Source organism: Parasteatoda tepidariorum, chromosome 7, assembly GCF_043381705.1.
Source record: "Parasteatoda tepidariorum isolate YZ-2023 chromosome 7, CAS_Ptep_4.0, whole genome shotgun sequence".
Lineage (NCBI taxonomy): Eukaryota > Metazoa > Arthropoda > Arachnida > Araneae > Theridiidae > Parasteatoda > Parasteatoda tepidariorum.
In genome coordinates this window covers 38,014,798-38,037,620 of record NC_092210.1, presented here as the reverse complement: position 1 = coordinate 38,037,620, position 22,823 = coordinate 38,014,798, and the positions used below count along the sequence as shown (strand labels likewise).

The following is a 22,823-nucleotide window of genomic DNA, read 5'->3' as shown; positions in this document are numbered from 1 at the left end:
GGGATTGGACCTCCCGTCCCTAGTTGTATGTATAAAAATTGAATTAAACTAGCGTCAAGTGATCGTGAGCATAGATTGGACCTCCCGCGCCTAGTTGTATGTATAAAAATTGAATTAAACTAGTGTCAAGCGATCGTGATCAGGGATTGGACCTCCCGTCCCTAGTTGTATGTATAAAAATTGAATTAAACTAGTGTCAAGCGATCGTGAGCAGGGATTGGACCTCCCGCCCCTAGTTGTATGTATAAAAATAGAATTTAACTAGTGTCAAGCGATCGTGAGCAGAGATTGGACCTCCCGCCCCTAGTTTCATGTATAAAAATTGAATTAAACTAGTGTCAAGCGATCGTGAGCAGGGATTGGACCTCCTGTCCCTAGTTGTATGTATAAAAATTGAATTAAACTAGTGTCAAGCTATCGTGAGCAGGGATTGGATCTCCCGCGCCCTGTTGTATGTGTAAAAATTGAATTAAACTAGTGTCAAGCGATCGTGAGCAGGGATTGGACCTCCCGTCCCTAGTTGTATGTATAAAAATTGAATTAAACTAGTTTTTTCAAATCATTAAATAATAAGCTGATATTATAAATAAATTCAAAAATGGATTTTTTTAAGCACAAACTTTTAGGAATTCAGAGCTTTTAAAAAAGTATTATACAATTTACATGCAAATATCAAAATTAAAATAAATAAATCAACACATCATAAAAAAAAGTAACGATTGTGTAGGTTGGAAAAATTTTACTACGAAAAAGCATAATTTTTAATAATATTTTTTTAATTCATTTTTTTGAAAATTTTATTCATTTTCACGTGTATTTATTTTTATCTAATAGAGCGTATTTGAACGCTATTTAAGTAAGTCTAAATTGTCTTGTTTTCGATTTATTTTAATATTTTTGCCGTAAAAAGAATAGATAAGCGGTATCTGAATATTTATATAACTGCTTTTATGTAACCAAAACCCGACTAAATTACCGCTTCCGTTATTATGAAACTTAATTTTAGTATTCGAATTCCAGCTAAATTCCTTCTCACATTATCTGCGCAATGAAAATTATGCACGTAGAATACTAAACATGTATTTTATAAATACATCACCAAAAGAGTTTTCATTATGAATCATCTATAGTCACGTTTTTTTAATCTGAACATAGAAGCTTTTAAGATAAGATGAAATACTGGCATTTCTTGTTCATATTTCACGCATGAAAACATATTTATGATCACAAATATTTTTCATTTTCTAGTGCAGTTCGGAAAATCTTCCGCTACCTAAATTTTCTTTAAAAAATGTGAATTTGACTATTGGCAAGCTTTCTGTACTAGACAGTTTTTTTTTTAAATTTTCCTTCCTGTTGTGATGCATAATTTATCAGTGATTTTGTAGAACTTTTGTAGGTAATTTTATATGTCTGAAAAAACATCGTTCCGGTATAAGATTCGGAAAAAATACCTCAGTTCAGAGAGATTAAATTAAACTATATAATTATCAGAGGGAATATAGATTGTAATTTTCAAGCAATTTGCTTAAATTTTACATCCTTGTTTATTTTTATATCATCAACAATAACGATTTAATGAAAAATTAAATTTATAATTATATAAATAATTATTCAGAAAAATTAAACAAGGAGGAAAATTCATTAAACAAGGAGGATTCATTAAACATTCATTAAACAATTATTAAACAAGGAGGAAAATGGAACTGTAAAATAATATGTAATAATTGGTGTAATTAGAAAATATGTATGTATTGAATTTTTTGCTTGTTCAGGTGAATCATGTAAATAATTTATAATTATTTTTTTTTAATTCCGGTATAAGGTTGTTCTTTACAGGTCTGGTTGATGTCTGAAAAAAAAAACATTTTTACGAAAAACGTGTGATTTTTATAACAGTGGGAATTAGTAACAGAATTTTATTATGACTTGTAACTTAAACTTAGTTTGTATTTTGCTAGTTTCCGTTCACAAATGTGAATAAGAAGGAAATTATTTGATTTTTAATATTTAAAAATTTGCTACAATACTTTAGTGCTTAGCTTCATAAAAAATGCGAAACTGGGGGATAATTCAGTGATTTTAACACAATTTTAACCAAGGGAAAAAATTTTCATTTAAATTTATTGTAATTTTTCCATTTAAAAGTCTAGACAATTATTTTCAACCACATCCATATTCACGGCCCTGGCTAAACATTTACCTCCTCACCAAATGTGGTAGTAAATTCGGAGAAAAGAATGTGTTTTGGTGAAAGCATTGTCAAATTATTATTTTTCTGCCGAAAAGAAAAATATATATTCCTCTCTATCTTTAAAAAATTTTAAAAAAATATTAAAAGGAATTAAGGAATTTTATCTTATATTTTTTATTCGATTACAGTAATTTTCATTACATACGTTGCATAACTAATTAGAATCATATTATGTCCAGATAATGTAAGCATTAAGCAAAGAGAAAAACTTTGTAAGCATGAGCCAAACTATCGTGAAATACTGATTGCCTGGTTTGTTGGCGGATCACACTATATCGTGTATATTAATTTCACGAAAAAATGGTTGAATAACAATTTATTTAATTATTTCACCATATTAAAGTAAAACACTCAAATAACCATAAATTAGATGGTATTCAAACAGCTAATTGCTAGAAAAATTACTTAATGACTGCCTTCACCTTATATGGTTAAACAACCAGAACTTTATCGTACCAGTTAGGTTCACATAATGAAGTCACTTTCTCCTTTGCAGATGGATACATATTTTAGCTGTGAGGGCTAATATGTCAATCTTATGACCGACAGAACGGGGGTTCGAGCCACAGGGTTTGAGCCGCATTATTACCTTCGTAACTTTCAAATCACGGAGAGTTTTCAGTGTCCAGCACTCTACAATTTGTGACCCAGAACTATTAGAGTACGATTCGCCTCCTCTTCTAAACTCTATTTAATATCCAGTTAAATTTCTTTTTCACGGTTTTGTAACTATGCTAGTTGGAAATGGTTAAAAAACCGCAGGATTTAGTATTTTTGTTTTTTTAACCATAGTAGATTTAACGGTTTCAAAACATTAAAAGTAAAAAAATGTTCTTCAACGTAAAATTTACGGTTACTAGGATTCAATCCGTTATTTTACCATAATTTTAGAATGGAAATTCTAACAGTGCAGCGTCGCTCACATGGCTGGGGGTAGTGAGTTAGATTCTGGCTGCCGGCAAAACAATCAGTGTGCATACGCAGGAATATGCACGTTAAATTTATCGTGACTGAAAAACCTCTTTTAGTTGAAGTGTAGAAGCTTAGAGAAATTTGCAGCTTAGGCATTGTCCACTTCGTCTAACAAAGGTCAAAATTGCGTGGCCTTTCTACCAAGGCTCTCAATCTACTTTTTATCATCTTAATTTACTATTAATATTTTCCCTCATAATAATTTGCAAAAAAATTATCTTTAAATTTCTAAGCAAAATTTTAATTTCAGCTTTATATTGAAATATATTAAGTTAAATCGTTTTGATGTTTTAAATTTGAAATAGGTAAAGGTAATTAGATAATTTTTAAAGGCATAGTAAAGGCAATGAGAAAGTACAGAACGATTAAATATGAAAAAATTAATGAAAGCAAACTTTATTTAACGTAGCTTAACATATTTTAATAATTCAACAATTATAAAAACACCTTGCTTTTTTTTCAGTTTTCAGATGTTTAATTTTAAATAATTGAGTTTTGCACTGGGTTTTTTCCTACTTAAACTTGAACAGGAGTACCAGCACTTTTTCCATTGCTGCATCCTTATTTGCTATTATAAGCTTATTTTTTAAGTTTTTGGTTTATGTTTTAATTAAAAATATAAAACTAATGGAGGGTTTTCTGTATTTTACACTAACTGAAAATATGAAGAATGGACATAGAATTCTACATTTTATTTATTGATTAAAAATAAGGAAGGAAGGCAAGTTTATGTATATCTTTATTAACTGGTATAGAGGAAGGAAGGCAGGTACATGTATCTTATGTATCAATTGAAAATAATGAATGAAGTTAAATTTATGTAACTATCTTGTGCATTAGTTGAACGTAAAGAGTGGATGTAGGTTTATGTATATTTTTATTAATTGTAATAGATGAATGAAGGCAGGCTCATGTATCAATTGAAAATAATGTATAAAGGCAAGTTTATGTATCTTGTGCATTGACTGAAAGTAAGGAATGAAGGCAGATTTACACACATTAATTTAAATAGAGAATGAATACAAGTCTTATAAAAATTCTTTATTGCGTACATCATGATCCAAATACAAGCACTCATACAAATAATGTTGATTTGTTTGAAGATATGCGCAATGCACAAACAAGACTCACATGACAATAACTATTTACATAACTAATCTAAACAGCATGACAGGCTCTAGGATTGTCTTTAATTGCAAATTTAGAAAAAAAATTGCACTGACTATCAGACATTCACAACAAGCACACATATAGTAAGCACAGAGTTTTCACACGAATATTTCATGATCTGAATCAGAGTGCGAACCTTGCAGATGTATACCCGAATCGTAAGATTCCATGTCCTCGTGCAAGTAATATAAACTTGTGATCGAACTAGATCTTCGATATGGAGGCGCCATTTTCCGACACCTGAAGCAAATCTCAGATTTGTCTATAAATACAAGTGGCCTAGAATCGTTGGGATTTTTGTTATTCGCCCTATATCTATGCTTGTCATCTTTCCGATACCGATTACGGTGATGATTACCGCAACTTTTGTAAATATGTTGCTTGCAGGAATCGGAACTGGTACCGGATAGACTAGAGCGGGAGGAAAGTGTGGATTCTGGAGACGTTTCTGGAAGCTCTCCGGGATCAGAGAGCGACTCGAGACTTGGAGAGTTGCTTTCAGTGCTCCGATTTCCAACGCATCGACTGATTTCAATGTCCTCTTCCTCGTCTTCATCTTCGTCATCCATGCATAGGGCACTATGTCGTTGACGTTCTCTCAATTCTGCTATTGAGTCATGGAGCGACAACAACTGACGAAAGAGATCGTTATCTTGAGCAATCAATGAACTCTGGAAATAAAAGGGGGAAAATAAGATTATCATTCAAAAATATAATAAGAAAACAAATTTATAAGTAGAGTAAACAAAAAAAATTTTACAAAACATTTTGCACCTCATAGTTTTTGACATAAAAACTTCTACTGATTCGAGCCATTTAATATTTTTTTTATAATCGTTGTCGAACAGCCGACCAAATTTTCTGTATACGACTATCAATGTCCTACTCCGTTGCTTTGTGAACCCAATGCAGAGGATAAGGTAACTCCTGGATCGAGTATTGGGAAAATTTTGCATACGTGGGGGACTTATTTTTAACAAAGAACTAGCCCACATATGCGTTACATGGGGAAGAAAACCACGAAAACTTCTCTTAGTAAGCCTGATGGCAAGGGGACTCTAATCTATGATCCGTCTAGCGCTTATGATATTTAATGTCAGCACTGTGGTCGATGCAAGCCGGGTGCGGAATTCGTATCAACCGGCCATTACTGGGATTCGAACCCGGGTCATCTCATTAAGAGGCGAACGCTCTATCACCTGAGCCACCACGACTCCACTCGAGACAATTATCTTTAATATGGCTAAATATATGAGGAGATGATATTTTAATTAAAGAAATCAAACGAAAACTCACTAAATAAACTTGTCCTAATACAAAGTCCTTAAGGGTATAATTTAAGAAAAAATAAATTACGTGAAATTATAGAAATTTATAAACAATTTACGTGAAAACAATACCTAATAATCAAGAACTAATAGCCAGTAAACAAAAACCATATGTGTTTCTCTGTTTTATAAAGTAATAAAACGACAGAACCGTGCTCTAAAACTAGAAAATTGCCATAAATGCAATAAAACACAACATCAAGGGGGTCGTGCTTGATTTAACGATTGGAAAATAGAACAGAATTAAGAAAATGCATTGTTCCGTAACAGGTTAAATTCGAGTAAGGTAAACTTAAAATACCAAGTACGAAATAAACAGTTATTAATTCATTTTATAGTGACACGAGTTTTCTGTCAACTATCGTTCACATACTATTATTAACTTTTCCAACCAAGCGTAAACATAAACTGTGTAACAGTTCAAATCGAAATCACAGTTTAATAACTCACCAAAAACAGTAAACGAAAATTGGATAACGACCACTAACTTGGTAACAAAAAAGTCATATAAGATTAAACTTTCACAGTTATTACAAGAAAATGTTTAGGCCATAGCCTACACGAAGAAGAAATTTCCAAAAAACCTAACTGTATATTTTTGTCTAAAAGAAAACCTAACTTTGGTTAATAAAACTGAAATATGTAGTATTAAAATCATTCATTTGGTCATATTTTCGTTACTTAAACAACGGTTTATTGGAATTTTAGGTTTTCAAAATTACAATTAGTATTACCACACATTTAGTAACAAATACAAATCTGAAAAGTAGATTAATTTACGTCAAAGGTATCAAGATATAATTACCAAATTTTACCACACGTACCAAATTTTATCACACATTGTAAAACCTTAAATTTTATCGTTAGTTTTACCAAAATCATAACCCTAGCACTTTGGTAAAATTAACTGAGCTGTTCGGTATTCTCTTAGAATTAGAAATAAGGTAAATTTTACCATATTTTGGTAGCTTTCATCAAAAAAAAATTTTCTTGGAGTAGAATTATAAAATATATTATAAGTGTTTTAATGAAAAATTAAATATTAATAAAATACGTAGTTCGATAACATAAAAATCAATTTTCTAAGAATGTTTGAGTATAAGGTATTAAAATACATCCTGACTAAAAATTTTAAATTTTCTATTTAAGTCACCCGTTTTTATAAATTTTAACAAAATAAAACAAATACAGCACCCCCAAACAGTAGAATCGAAGGTAATAAATTACTATGAAAACAGCTAAGCATGTAAAATGTTAATTTCACACCATTACGCTGATTGGATTAGTTTTTAAGCACAAAATATTTGGATTTTGTCATGATTGTTGTTGAACAAAATAATTTTTATGACAGCAGTAATTTCATGAAATTCATTTGTTGTCAAACAAACTAGTTTTCTATTTTATATGTTTCAAAATAATCAATTTTCATGTTCAAATATTATGAATCTAGTTATGCTTAAAGCAAATAATACCATTCATTAAAATATTATTATAAAGTTTTTTTTTAATCATTTTTAAGTTTATTAAGTTGAAGCATTATTTATATTTATGTTTTATAATATTTATAATGTCAGAAATCAATTGACAATATCACATCTGACATAATATTTATAATGTCAGAAATCAATTGACAATATTTGACCTTATAAATATAATATTTATATTGTCAAAAAATCACTTATTTATTCATTAATTAGTCTAACAATATTTTCTGTTTTTTACTTTATTTCCAATTATATTTTTGGAGAAATTGTACATTAGCTACTAATTAATATGCAACTCAATTAAAAATGATGGAACTCCAATAAGACTGACATGATCATTATAAATATTATTTTTCACTGTCGTTTGTTAATGCAATAACAAAAACACTGTCATAATAAGTATTGTTTTTTTTTACTGTTAATAAACAAAATTAAAATAGTATTTTTTTCAAAAAAAAAAAAAAAAAAANAAAATAAAAAAAAAAAAAAAAAAAAAAAACTTTAACGTTTTTCTAAACAATGTTTTTACTTCGCTAATAACAAATTTACTGAGGCGCAAAGCATGAAACGGACTTAAAACTTCCGGGTGCGTAGGACCATAAGTTTTATTCTATACTTCACACCTGCTAAGAGCTGGCCACTACTTTGTTCTGGCAACTTTTTTTTCTAGATATAGAAAGAAAAAAATAGAGGTGTAACTTCTTCCTTTCCTTGTTCGAGATTTTTTTGTTCTATTTTGACTTATGACTGTGGGGTAGGACATCCGTTTCACAAGGTCATGGTCACTGACTTTTTTTCTCTTTTTTTTTTTCAAACTGAGGCCAATTTTTCTGAGTCATTGGGTGTTTTGGGGATTTAGTGACTCAAAATAAAACAAGACGTATCTATCTACTCATAATCTAATCTGTTTGTGGTCCAGTTTTCTTATGATTTTTATTTATTGTTTCTTAATTCGAGTAATATTTAAATCGTCTCTCTTTTAGCAAAAAAGTGTTTTCAAATGAAATTTGATAGAATAATTATATGCTAGAAATATAAATTAAAAATATTTCAAGTGATAGCAAAACACAAACAAAAGTGTAAGAAATTTTTCTTGTAATAAATTTTTTTTTATCACAGTTAATTACTAAATTACTATACATGTTTCATATTTGTCCACTTTTCATATAAGTTATCTTTATTGTAATTAAAAATTGAAATACTAAACATCTTTTCTATTTGTCCAAATTTTATATTAGATATTGTATAAATATTCCAGTTTTATATTTAAACATTTTTATCATTTTAAATAAATTTATAAATTTATTTTCTTTTTTAAATTCATTTACTTTATAAATTTATATTTTTATTTAATTACTAAATTACTACACGTGTTTCATATTTGTCCAGGTTTTATATGAAGTATTTTTAGTATTGTAAGAAAATATTGATACACTGTGCATGTTTCCTACTTGTCCAATTTTAAGTAAAAAGAAATTTTATTGTATTAAGTACTGAATGTATAGATGCAATATGCATGTTTCCTATTTGCCCAGTTTTTATGTTAGAAATTAATTTTTATTATAGTGCTTAAGTACAGAAATATATATACTATACATATTTTATTGTATTTGCTAAATAATAAGTATATTAAGCTTTCCCTTATTTATCTTCTTTACATTTTAAACGAAATTGTAAATTTATAATCAACTGGAATCCAATTTCTTGAAAAACATTGGGATTTATTGAATGATAATATATTCAACTGTGAATATCAAAGTTAAAGAATTTTTGAAATTCAAGTTGGAATTTTACTAATAAAATATCAGTAAATGTTTAATATGAACTTACAAAATTAATTTACATAAACTTACAACATTTATTTGTTAAAAGCTTTTGGCCTACTGTGAAAAAAAAATCCCACTTTCATATGGTTTTGAATAAATTTCTTTGCGTAAGAAAAAATTGTACATTTTTTTTTCTTCAGAATTGTAAACTTTGAGTAGAGTTTTGCCTTAATATTGAAAATTGGTTCTTGATAACTCTTCAAAATACTATCAAAACCAGAAGAATATCAATAAATACCTAAAGTACACCGAAGAGCCATTACATTATGACCACCCTCCATCTATAACAATGGGCTCGCCCAGGGTTTTATGGTTTCTCGCCCAGGAACAATGTTTTCATGGTGCACATTTGGACCCATAAGAACAATCCCTGACGTCTGTTAGCTACTTGAACATAGTTGCAGANTCCTGTTTTTCAGTGGCGCCATCTATGGCCAGGAATTCGACTTCTGCCATGCCATTCACACAACCACAACCCGTTTATAGGACGGGTAACATTCACACACAAAGGAGAAAGGACATAGAACAGGGAGAGAAAGAAACATCCATGCCTTGTCCGGAATTCGAACCCAGGACCTTTCTGATGCAAGGACAGTTCCCTGCTCCCTACACAGGCCGGTCAGCAAGAATATCAATAAATACCTAAAGTATATTGCGCATCTTAATTTTTTTCTGATTAGAAGTTATTCATATTACCGAAGCATTGTAACTTACGTTTACTTATGTCGAATCAAAAAAGACTTACATTGCTGAAAATAAGCAAAACTCTTTTGCAAATTTAAGTAGACTTAAGAGTATTTTTCAAAATCCAACATCATTAAGTGATTGATAGTGAAATAAATGTATTTCTTAAATTTTTGTAAGGTATTAAATTACTTACATAACTTAAATATGAACTACTTAATACGCATAAAAACAATCCAAAACATCTTCTATAAACTATAATTTTTCTGATCCAATTATATTAAAGCTATTTATTATAATTAAAGCGGAAAGAAACCTTTTTAATGCATCATATTGTGCAATATTTCAGCATATAATATATTATTAGGGTAATGCAAATAAATGAAATCTGCTTAATACACTATTGTATAAAAAAGGAATTAGTTGCCCAATAATTTGATTTTCAATTAAGATAAATAATCTCATCTGATTCGGCTCAATTAACCTAATTCAACTACCACACAATGACCAATTAATATACTTCTTCAAAACAAAGTATAAACTAAACTAACAAAAAGTCAAAGCATTTGCTCATCCCCTCCTCAAACTCACGCACGTCGTTAATCTGAGAGTTTTATCACAGCTTAACACTATTTCTAACTTCGGTAAAAGAGATCGGAGAGATTTGGAAACAGCAGATGAGGCAAGTAATTGTTTTTCTTGAAAAACTAGCATTGTACAACTAAACTCTTCCGGGTTTAATTCTCTTTTTCCTATGAGAGGATTTTAATCAGAAAGCTTTAATGAAAAAAATAAGTAAAAAATGCGGATTTGGAAGAATAAAACTTTTGGAGTTCGAAAACTAAATTTGTATTTTAGAATAAAATCTTTCATTGAAGATTTTTAATTTTGTAGCTGTTAATGTTAGAAAACCAAAATGTAAAGAAAGGTTTTTAATATGTTTTGTGCAACACATATTTTTAAATATATTTCATACATTTGAGGATTTGGAAGAATAAAATTATTGGAATTTGTAAACTAAATTTGTACTTTAAAAGGAAATTTTTCATTGAAGATCATTAATTTTGTAGTCATAAATGTTAGAAAATCAAAATTTAAAGAAATAATTTAAAATTTTTTTACGCTACACATATTTTTAAATATATTTCATACATTTAAAAAATGAAGATACATATGCAAGAAAATATATTGCATGCAGATATAAGCATTTTGTGGAAGACATTATTAGGATACCTAACTTTGTCATAGTTGTCGAGTGACATAAACGGACATTAATGCAGATATAAGCATTTTGTGGAAGACATTATTAGGATACCTAACTTTGTCATAGTTGTCGAGTGACATTAATGGTACCCTACAATAATAATGGAAGCGCCAGGGATTATTTCATACGTATATAGAAATCTGTTACATATTAGAGTGAGAGACCTTTTACATTTATTACAGAAATTAAAAATAAAGAGCCTTCATATCACAAATATTACGCGTGTTAGAATTTATATACATAACATGTTTCATATTTTTATATCAATGTTTTACTTTAAAAATGTTTTTTATTTATATCTTATGAATATTATTATATTTTATTTATTTATATATTATCTTTTTTAAAGCATTTTAAATAAAAGTAAGATAAACAAAAACTATGAATGTTAAAAGATTCAGCCTATAAATCGATTTGAATAACAGTTATTTTTCCTAAGTAAACGTAAATTATGCAAACCAATTAGAGATAAAGTACCAAAGTACAGTAGTAGAATAAAAGTGATAAAGTACTGTAGAATAAATACGGTTATTGAATTTTATTGGTTATTTATTTGATTAGCCGTTTTTACCAGTCAATGTAATTCATTTTGGTTCTCTTTATATTTTAAATGTTCCAAAAATAGAACAACTAAAATTCCAAATATAGAACAACTAAAATATTGAGTCAGCGAATTAGATTTTAATTTTTAGTTGCTCATTTTAACAACGAAGTTCACAAAGAGTAAAATAATCAGTTGGATCGTATTTAAATATATGTGGTGTTCTACAGAACTATCGAACTAATTTTAGATACTAAATAAATCACTATTCGAGAAGGCGTTGATTTAATGTCCCGGAAAAAAATTGTGGTGTTTACTAAATAAATAACAGAACTACGAAATACGATTTATTTAACAATACCGTAAAGAGAATTACATCAGCTGTCTGTCTATTAGAGTATTGTTTGGAATGAATCTTCAAAAAGAACAAAATGCATCCATTCATTTCTTGACCTTTAAGGTCATCTTAAACGATTAATCTACAAAGTAAACTCCATTGTTCTTTTGTATCGATGTCATCAAGCATTTCCGATTCGAAATGCTACATTTCGGAACGATAAATATCCACCTTGTTCTCAAGTTAACTGTTATGCTTTGACACGAAGCTGAATTTTTAATTTCTGTTCTTGTAATTATCGTCTGCGTTGGAATCGTAATCGTTTCGAAGTAAGCCTCCGCCTAAAGTTAACATGGGTTTTTGAATTGTAGCATATTACATTTTGAACTCTCTGACTTAGGGCTTATCTCGTGACCTGCGTGATCTTCATACGGTACCTCGTGCGATACGATCTTGCTATTTATTTACTTTTTTGTTTTTAATTTTTTAATCTGCAGCTCTTCTTCGAGCAAAACGTAACTGCGGGGGTATGGACATGAAACCAAAGTTCAATGCTCGAGTTTCAACTTATGCGGATAGTATTTTATGCACTTTTAACTCGTTATAAATAAAAAGAGAAACAACGAAAGGGAAGAATTGGCTATTTTATCTCGTGAGTTCTCAGAAAATTATTCCGAATAATGACTTCAAACTAAACATTTTAATTCAGTTGCAGTTTGTCATTATCATGAATTTGCATAAAGATTGTCAATTAGTGCTTAACGTTACCAGAAGTACAGCTAGTGGCGTGAGCTGTTATTTTAGCCATGCAGAAAAAATATACCAAACTCGATGGGAAAAAAATTGAAGACAAAATTAAGTTAAACAAAAGGAACTATCTTCTGTGTTATTCCTTTCTTTTTTTCCATAGCGCAGAATTTGTGTTCATACGCTACATTGTGGGAAGCAAATTACGCAAAATTTCTGAGTACTCTAGATTTCGAAAATTTCATGGACTATTGTCTGACATGCAAAATTATTTTGTTTCACTTATTTAATTATTTATTACATTATTATTGTTTTTGTTTCACAGAACTTTTAATTTCTTATGTTTTAGAGCGATTTAAACTTCATTTACTTTTAAACTTAATTATTGCATCCGTTGTTTGATTCATTTTCTATTTAAACTTGTTTTCAATGCTGATTTATTTCAAGCTAAAAATAATTGAAAGTATGAATATTTTTAATTTTAATGTTACATTTACAGATTAATTTTTTCGGTTAATACATGTTAAACTAATTACGTTTCATTTAATTAATTTTAAGTACTTCTAGTAGTCCTGCTCAAGCATTTCATGTATTGTAATATTAGACATCCTTCCTGTATAAAACTTACGGAGTCACAAAAAGCCGCGTTTGAAGTCAAATACTTTAATACAGTGGTACCTCGAGATACGAGTGCCCTAACATACGAGTTATTTGAGATACGAGCTGTCGAGCGAGCGAAGTTTTGTTTTGAGATACGAGTGACATTTGAGATACGAGGAACGGCCAGGCAAGTCCTTCTCATCCTCGACAATGCTCCTGCTTACCCACCGAACCTCGAACATGACATCCTCGAAGANTTTCTTACGTTTTAGAGCGATTTAAACTTCATTTACTTTTAAACTTAATTATTGCATCCGTTGTTTGATTCATTTTCTATTTAAACTTGTTTTTAATGTTGATTTATTTCAAGCTAAAAATAATTGAAAGTATGAATATTTTTCATTTTAATGTTACTTTAACAGATTAATTTTTTTGGTTAATACATGTTAAACTAATTACGTTTCATTTAATTAATTTTAAGTACTTTTAGTAGTCCTGCTCAAGAATTTCTTGTATTGTAATATTAGACATCCTTCCTATATAAAACTTACGGACTCACAAAAAGCCGCGTTTGAAGTCAAATACTTTAATACTCTACTTGCAAATATATTTTGGAATTTTAAGTAATTAAAACAGAGTTTTTAACTGCTGGACTTACGACCATACAAAATCTGTAAGTCCTAGACCTTTAGGTCTTGAAATTTCACCCTACACTGTAAAAAATTCTGGGTCAAACTATGGAAGAAAGTACCGGCACTCAGGGTGCCCATACTTTTTATTGTAAATTGAGTTTTTACCGGAACATGTTAGGGGATAAAAATTACTAATGTACAGTAAGTTTTAGAGTAATAATAAAATAAAACACCATAAAATCGCTGGATCAATCTAATTAAATAAAAATTACTGTGTGATATTTAATGGTAAATAAGGATTTTTACGGCTGATGCACCCATATTGCTGCTACTTTATAGTGTAATTTGATCTGGAATTTTTTAGTGTAGTTTCAGTCAAATTTTCAATAATTTAATAATTTAATTATTGCTTTATTAAAAAAATAAAATTAAACACACATTCTAAAAATTATACAGAATTGTAAAATATTTTTAGTGCTATTGATCTGGCACACTTTTGCATGTTTAGGGGGAAATAAATTAAGCTTTTATTTTTATTAATTTATTCTCTGTGTATGTACAACCGGTTGTCGCCGATTTAACCTCGCGTTTAATCACTTTCAACTCGTTAGAAATCGTCTTTATTTATTGCAAAAAAGTTTTAAAGAAACATAGCATAGTTATTTAAAAATCATCAATAAATTTTCAAAACTATAAATCTTTTAATCTGAACTTTTTTAAATATATGTCATTCCTTCAACAACAAAAATATAAATATCATTTTAAAGATTTCTTAAGCGATTAAGTGTAGCTTCTGTTTAAAAATTTGTCGAGTAATATTTAAAATAAATATGATTTATTTTAGGATTCTTTAGTAAAGTTTAAAATACAAATGTATCTTATTTTCAATAGAAATAGAAAGACCATTATTGTATAATATTAAAAATTGGCACGAAAAATCTTAAAAAACTTTTCTTTGGAACAATATATCAAAAGTATTACAAACAAAGCCTATAGCGAAAATTCTTTCACAAAATATATTCCAATTAGTGCTACCTTAAATTAATTAAGCTATAAAATTTCCTTGCATCAGATGAAATTTAAATTTAAAGATTATTTCCTCAGTAAGATGATAATGTGCTGAGAAAAATTTACCTTCCTAATAAGACAATTATTAACAATAAATAAAATAGGAAGAAACTAAGTAAAAAATATTATAAGAATTCATTAAAATAAACATTATTATTCGATTTGTCCGAAGCAAGCGATAATTTTCCAGTTAACTTAGACCAGCGCCAAAATTTAATGCGAAAAAGTAAGTTCTAAAGATAATTACAGAAAGAAAACCAAAAAATAATAAGGAGAATACTAGAAAAATTATTGAAAAGTATTTTTAATAAAGGAAAAAGTAAAAATAATAAGTTTGAAAATTGAAATAAAGATTAATTAATAACGAAAAAATATACCTTATTTATCAACTCACACAGTTATATTCGCAAAAATTAGTGTGAGTCGCAAAAAAAAAAAAAAAAAAAAAAAAAAAAAAAAAAAAAAAGTGATTAACGTTTCAATTTTGTTTTGGTCACTTACGGTAGTAATTCTAAAACGGAGTCAAAGATTTAAAAAAAAATTATTAAAATAAAAATTAAAAAAAATAGTTTTCGCGATTTGCGCCCATCTAACCGTAAAGTAACGAGAGAAAAATTTATAGAACAAAGATCAGATGAGAAAATTTTTCTGATTTTTTCTATCTCTATTCTCTTTCTATTTACATACTATTATATTTAGCAACAAAAAAGTCCTCCTAAAAGTTAAATGTTAATTCAGCATGTGCGAATAGACATATTTTTCTACATAAATAAATAAAATAATAGTGTTTTTTCCAGATTCAGCGTATGATATTTCATAGAGAGTGACGCTTCGTCTCTCAATCAGATCAAAGAATTCCGTTTTTTATTCAAATTTTTTCTTGAAGTGTGCGGGTGTTCCTTTTCGGTGTTTGAACAGCTATTTTCTCACGTTTCATAAATGTGCTTTTCTGTGCGAATTTGAGTAGTCTATTTCAATCACACGAGGAAAATTTAGTTACATCTGTTTCGAAAACGTCCACACATGCTTATTAATTTTAGCTTCTCACGTGTCATAAATGTGCTTTTCTGTGCGAATTCGAGTAGTCTATTTCAATCTCACAAAGAAAATTTAGTTACATCAGTTTCGAAATCGTCCACAAATGATTGTTAATTTTAGCAGCTATTTTCTCACGTTACATAAATGTGCTTTTCAGTGCAATTTCGAGTAATCTATTTCAATCTCATAAAGAAAATTTAGTTACATCAGTTTCGAAATCGTCCACAAATGATTATTAATTTTAGCAGCTATTTTCTCACGCTTCATTAATGTGCTTTTCTGTGCGAATTCGAGTAATCTATTTCAATCTCATAAAGAAAATTTAGTTACATCAGCTTCGAAATCGCCCACAAGTCATTATTAATTTTAGCAACTATTTTTTCACGTTTCATAAATGTGCCTTTCTGTGCGAATTCGAGTAATATATTTCAATCTCATAAAGAAAATTTAGTTACAACAGTTTCGAAATCGCCCACAAGTCATTATTAATTTTAGCAACTATTTTCTCACATTTCATAAATGTGCCTTTCTGTGAGAATTAGAGTAATCGATTTCAATCTCATAAAGAAAATTGAGTTACATCAGTTTCGAAATCGTTCACAAATCATTATAAATTTTAGCAGCTATTTTCTCACGTTTCATAAATGTACTTTTCTGTGCTAATTCGAGAAGTCTATAGTCTATCATTATCATAATGAAAATTTAATTACATCAGTTTCAAAAGTGTTCAAACATGATTATTAATTTTGGCAGTCACTTTTTCACGTTGTATAAATGTGCTTCTCTTCAATACAGTGTGAATTCAAATAGTCTATTTTTATCTCTATAGTTTACATCAGTTTTAAAAGTGTCCAAACAAGACTTATTAGGTTAATTATATAGCTAGACCAATTACAAACCAAGATTGAGATTCATTTTGTATAAACCAAAAGAAATGCTTTCAGTTTGGTTTTCATTTTCTCATATTTTTTGCTATTTCCTAACAAATTTCTTAGAAAAAAACAGTACTTTTCCAGTATAAATTTCAAGCAATAGTTGAGTGTTATTTTTAAAACTGAATTATTTTACTCTTATATTTACCGTATACCACTTTCTTAAATTTTTTACTAAACGGTTAATAAGAAAATATTAATTGCATTGCATTAAAGTTAATTTATTTGTATTAAAATTAATTTAATTGTGTAATCGAAAAATATTGTTATGAATAATCAAGTTCATCTTTGTATTTCATTTGAACAATTTATTTTGTTTTCTAAATGGGTTTTTAAAGGTGTAAAAGATAAGAAATATGAAAGTGCTCGATTAATAAAACTAAAATTTTATTTTGAATATCATAACGCTGCTTTAAAAATTCGTTTTTAACTATCGTCGATAAAGTTATTATTTAACATTTTTGTTCTCTCTATTTAGGTCACATCGAACAAGTGAAATCAGCCCAAAAATTAGGAAAGGTTTACGAACTTATATTATTAGTTTATTAAAATATATAGAGAATATTTGTTTATTTGGTGTTTATATAGTGTTAATTGTTTATTTGGTGTTTATTTCTTTCTTTACTTTTGTGGTGTTTTGGAAAAACTTGAATTCAATAATTTTTGTGATAAAAAATCCAATTTATCATAGAGAAATTATTTTGATATAAATATACTTTTTTAAACATCACATCAATACAGAACATCTCAAAATACATTTTCTTTCCAACAATTAATTATTTTTAAAAATGATATATTAATTAATGATATCAAAAAAATTACGATTTTCCTAATAAAATATATGAATAAGTTTTAATATCCAATAATATTTCTAATAAAAAAGGACATTAAATAATAACATTTAATGTCCTTTTTTAATTCCCAATAAATAAACAAAATTATAATTTATGTGATCTATTTCTGAAGGTTTTTTATGCATCAATGTTTTTTTCTTTTAAGATTTCTCTTTAAGATTCTGCAGAGTGAATTTCACCTTTAAACACAATTAAATTATTCGCCATAAAAACACTTCGATTTAAATTGATTTTAGGTCATGATATCACATTATATGGGTTTAACTTCCTTGGGTCATTCCTCTAATCTTCGTCCTACTACAATAAAAGAAATGGTTTATTTTTTTATTTATTTAAATGCTAAAATAATTTTTATTTCTTTGTTTGAAAAGATATGAAAACATATTTTAAAACTAGATAACATAAAATAAAGGAAATGAATAATTCCAAGAAAATGTGGAAAGATAAATTTTTCAACGGTATTCATCAAATGTTTGTTTTGATCACTCAAAATATGCTGACTTTTTCTACCGTTATTTTTGAAGCTAATGAAGTTTTTCCTTTAGCACATTATGTCGTACACATTAATAGCAATATATGTTTTTTTATTATATATTCGTCATTGAACAGCCGACCCGATTTTCGGGTTTACGACTACTAATGTTCAACTTCGTAGCCTTGTAATTTTGAACCAATCCCGAAGACAAAGAAACTTCTGGATCCCCCAGAGGTATTGATTTGTCAAGGGAACATGGAGGACTATGTGACTTGACAGATTTTACGTGCACCAGTCACCATTTACTACACGGGGAGTCTTAGGTCGACGGGGATCGAACCCACGAACTGTTGGGCATGGCCCCAGTGCCCTACCAACAAGGCTATACCGGCCTAGCAATATATGTTTCATTTTATATCCATCGTTGAACAGCCGACCCAATTTTGGGTTTATGTCTACTAACGTTCAACTCCATAGCCTTGTAACTTTGAACCCAATCCAGAAGACAAGGGAACTTCGGAATCAAGTATTAGGAGAAATTTGCCTTCGTAGAGGAATTTTTGATAGAACAAACCTGCAATTGCGTTACATGGAGAGGAGGACCACAAGAACCTCCCACGATTAGCCTGACGGCAAGGGAACTCTAACCCATGATCCGTCTACCACGGAGGATATTTCATGTCAGCACTGTGGTCGGTGCAAGCTGGATGCGGAATTCGTATCGACTGGGATTCGAGCCCGGTTCGCCGCGTTGGAGGGCGAGCGCTCTAGCCCATGAGCCATCGCGACTCAGCAATATTTGTTAGCATATCTTAATATCTGACATACATAAATGTATACATTAATCAGTAGAAAAAATACCTTTTTAAAAATTGATAATGAAAAACTTGCCAAATTATCTATTATAACAAAATGAAGAGTATATCTATGTGTGTGCGTGCCCAATAACTCTAAAACCGTTTGTAGCAGCTTCCTGAAATTTGGACAGAGGGTGAAAGAGACAATTTTAGCCCATGACCTTAAAATCATTCAAAAATTTTAATTACATCATTCGGATTTGGCGTTTGAAAAATGAAATTTTCTCATTGGCTTAGAACTCGAGCCTTTGCTGTAAATTATAATGCAGACGATTCTGCGTTCTTTTTATAAATATTTTAAAGACCTCATCAGTGGTGTTTACTTGCTTATAGCTCTTATTAATTAAAAAAAAGTGTTAATTACGCGGTCATTAATAATTTTTTTTATTCGTTTTTTCAGATAAATCAATGATCGACGTGAACGTGGGAGCATAGACGGACTACATCAACAAATTAGCATTTCTAAAGTTATCTGAAACCACGTATTTACTTTGTCCAAAATAGAACGATAATAAGATTCAATTTGTCATCATAATAAAATTGTATTACAACTGAAGTATATTGTGGTACAGTATTATAGATAAAATACTTCAAAATATATATCGAGAGTGGTTTTTGTGAAAATGCATGAAATATAGAATATGTATGACAAGAAGAATAATGGTTCTCAATTGAACACATAAAATATATAATACGATAAAAATAAGCATAATTATAGAACAAGGAGGTTGACTATTTTTGTCTAGATTCCATGAAGTTAAAATATATGAACTTTAACTAATCTGTGATTTTTTTATCAACCCTTACGATTGTCTCGCATTTTTTCTTTCTTTTTCTTGGACACAAACAAAGCGACACGTCAATATTTTAAGAAGTAATAATAATAATTATTATTATTTTATTTTATTATTTGATCAATTTTTCCTTATCAATATCCTCGGTCACCACAAACATGTTTTCTAAATTTTTAATTTTTGGTTATTATAAAATCGTGTTAAATATTTTTTAGCCGAAGATATTATTTAACAATAGTGTGAAAAGTCAGTTCTTAACATTAAAATTTAAAATAGACAAATTGTAATTCTAATTGCATGCGTTAACTAAGCAAGTTTTGCATATTTAAAAAAAAAATATCACTTATGAAAAAGTAAATTTGTTTAAACCTTTCACTTCTTAGAATTTTTAAATCGGTAACTAAATATCTTTGTCATAAAATGACATATAATAAAATAATTACTTACTTCTTAATTACTGATTACTTAATAATATAATAGGTAAGGCAAGAGGCACTTTTAAATAAAAGCTTTTAAACTAATAATACAAATTCTTAAACTAAGTAATAACAGGTAATAATATTAAAGAAGGTTGATAAACAAATATTTTATAATTTGATACTGTTATATTTTTAATTAATTTTAAGCTGATGACAGCAGAGATCTTAGGATAACTATCAAGCTATTTTTTATCCTGATCAATGAAAATGCACATAATGGTAACGAAACAATTATTTTTTATGATTTAATAAGAAATATAGTTTTATTTTGACTTTTTATGTTCCTCTTTTTACATTTAGCTTCAAAAAAATTTTTATTTATAAAATAATTTTTAAAATCATATGTTAACATGATTTGAAAGTAATAGAGTAAATTTTATGGCTGCATCTATGCAGTGAATATGAAGAAAATGAATCGAAAGTTAGAAGCAAAATACGTTATTTAAAATAAATCCAAGGTATTTAGGAACAAGCAAATCAGCCAAATTATGTAATAAATATGTTGTGCGAAGTAAACTAACAGTTAAATTTCAAAAAAATATTAATAATAATATAAATAACGCGATTCTATCAAGCAGATAAAAGATAAAATCCAACGATAAAGTTTAGTAAAAGATAAAGTTTTACGCTTCATCAGTTTTTATTAGCGTTATATTTTTCTTTGATGCCTCGTTACAACAAATGAAGACTATATAATATTACCATATCCGCTTATTCAAAATTTAAAAAAAATAAATAGGTAAATTTTTAGTTTGACTATTAAGGTTAGCTATTGAAAAGACTCTTTGATCACACAGATAGAACAGAATAGAACGAAATAAATCCTTCACTTATGTAATGATTCTATTTTTTTCATGAAAATGGAAGGTATTATAAGTTTTAAGATACCAATCACGAGGCATGAATAAAACCACCCTAAGGGAATGTATGATTACCGAAAGGAAACAAATGGATTTTTAATGATTTATTCAAGTAAGCATGCTTCAGAACGTGAGTATGATTTGACACATTATAGTTATCAGAAAGTCAAGATAAAATATTATAAAAACCTTTTTAAAAAAAATTTTCTTTACATTATATATTACCTAAAATAATAGCAGTATATCGAGTATATTTTGAATGGACATTTACTTTATAAGCGTTACTCAATAATAACTATACTTTACACTGATAGAATTTTCATTCCAAAAGTGCTGCAAAATAACCAGTCTGACCATCCAATTAACCTTCAAGTTTACAGTGAAAAACTTTTTTTAAATTTACGGTTTTCAAATTGTTTACAACTAGTATGGTTAAAAAACCATAAATGCAAAACTATATGGGTTTTTAACCATTTACTACTAGCAGGGTTTATAAACCGTAAAGAGGAAATTTAACTAGACATTGGAGCTCGGCTTTTTGTTTGGTAATGGGCATTGGAGTTAGTCGAATTTAAAAATACTATTTGCTCCCAAGTTACTTTACACTGATAGAATTTTCATTCTAAAATTGCTGTAAAATAACCAGCAGCAGTCTGTCCATCCAATTAACCTTCAAGTTTACAGTGAAGAACATTTTTAAATTTACGGTTTTCAAATTGTTTACAACTAGTATGGTTAAAAAACCATGAATGCAAAACTATATGGATTTTTAACCATTTATAACTAGCAGGGTTGCAAAACCGTAAGGAAGAAATTTAACTAGACATTGGAGCTCGGCTGCTTGGTAATGGGAATTGGAGTTAGTCGAATTTTTAAAAAAAACTATTTGATCCCAAGTTAGCTCCCAAGTTGCTCTTGTTATTTGCTCCCAAAAACTCAAAAAATGAAATTGTCGGAGTTACCAGGATTAGTCAACGAGCATCGCGATTTATCATTTCCGTTATGACCATCTATAACGACTTCTGATAAGTAATTTTCTGTAGATTCTCCAGCATTTTTACTGAAAAATTTTCACAGTATAAAATATTAGGTGTCAACTATAAATTTTTAGGTATCATAGCGACTGGAAGTTAGGGACTTGTAGGTCCACGAATATAAGATAATAAACATTATTTATAAGTGAAATTTAATTCGCCTTCAAAAAAAATAAATAAACCATTACATAAAAACACAAGCTTTCCAAATGACATCGAGCAACTTGAAATTACCTCAAGTACAAGGACTAACAAATCTCTGTCTAATCGCTGAAACTTAACCATTTATCAGGGGCGTGACTAAACTTAAACAAATATAACGGGTCTCAAATTATCAAGAGAGAATATAAAAAAAATGGTCAAAACTTCTAGAATGTCTTGTAGCAATGGACTGTAAACACCTGTTGAAGATAAGTATCTTCAATTTCTATCAATGTTCTTTTAACCTTGAAATCTATATTGGGTTGTACCTGCAACAGTTTTAAATACAATTAGAATAGCTGCTTTCTTTCCTCTTTGCCTGCTAGTCGCCATCCAGTGAAGTCGATTAATAATAAAATAAAATTAGGTCAATGTCGAATGGCAACAGCTTT

The 22,823-nt window shown here is 28.8% G+C and overlaps 1 protein-coding gene across 1 annotated transcript in view; it reads right to left on the bottom strand.

Annotated features, from left to right (window-relative positions):
• Nucleotides 1-4,252: 4,252 nt before the first annotated feature.
• LOC107455646 (uncharacterized) overlaps nucleotides 4,253-22,823 on the bottom strand; it is a 94,818-nt gene continuing 76,247 nt past the window's right edge. Inside the window, exon 2 of the mRNA XM_016073284.3 lies at nucleotides 4,253-5,067. Coding sequence (XP_015928770.1) covers nucleotides 4,495-5,067 — 573 coding nt within the window. The 3' untranslated portion in view covers nucleotides 4,253-4,494. The remainder of the gene's footprint in view (nucleotides 5,068-22,823) is intronic.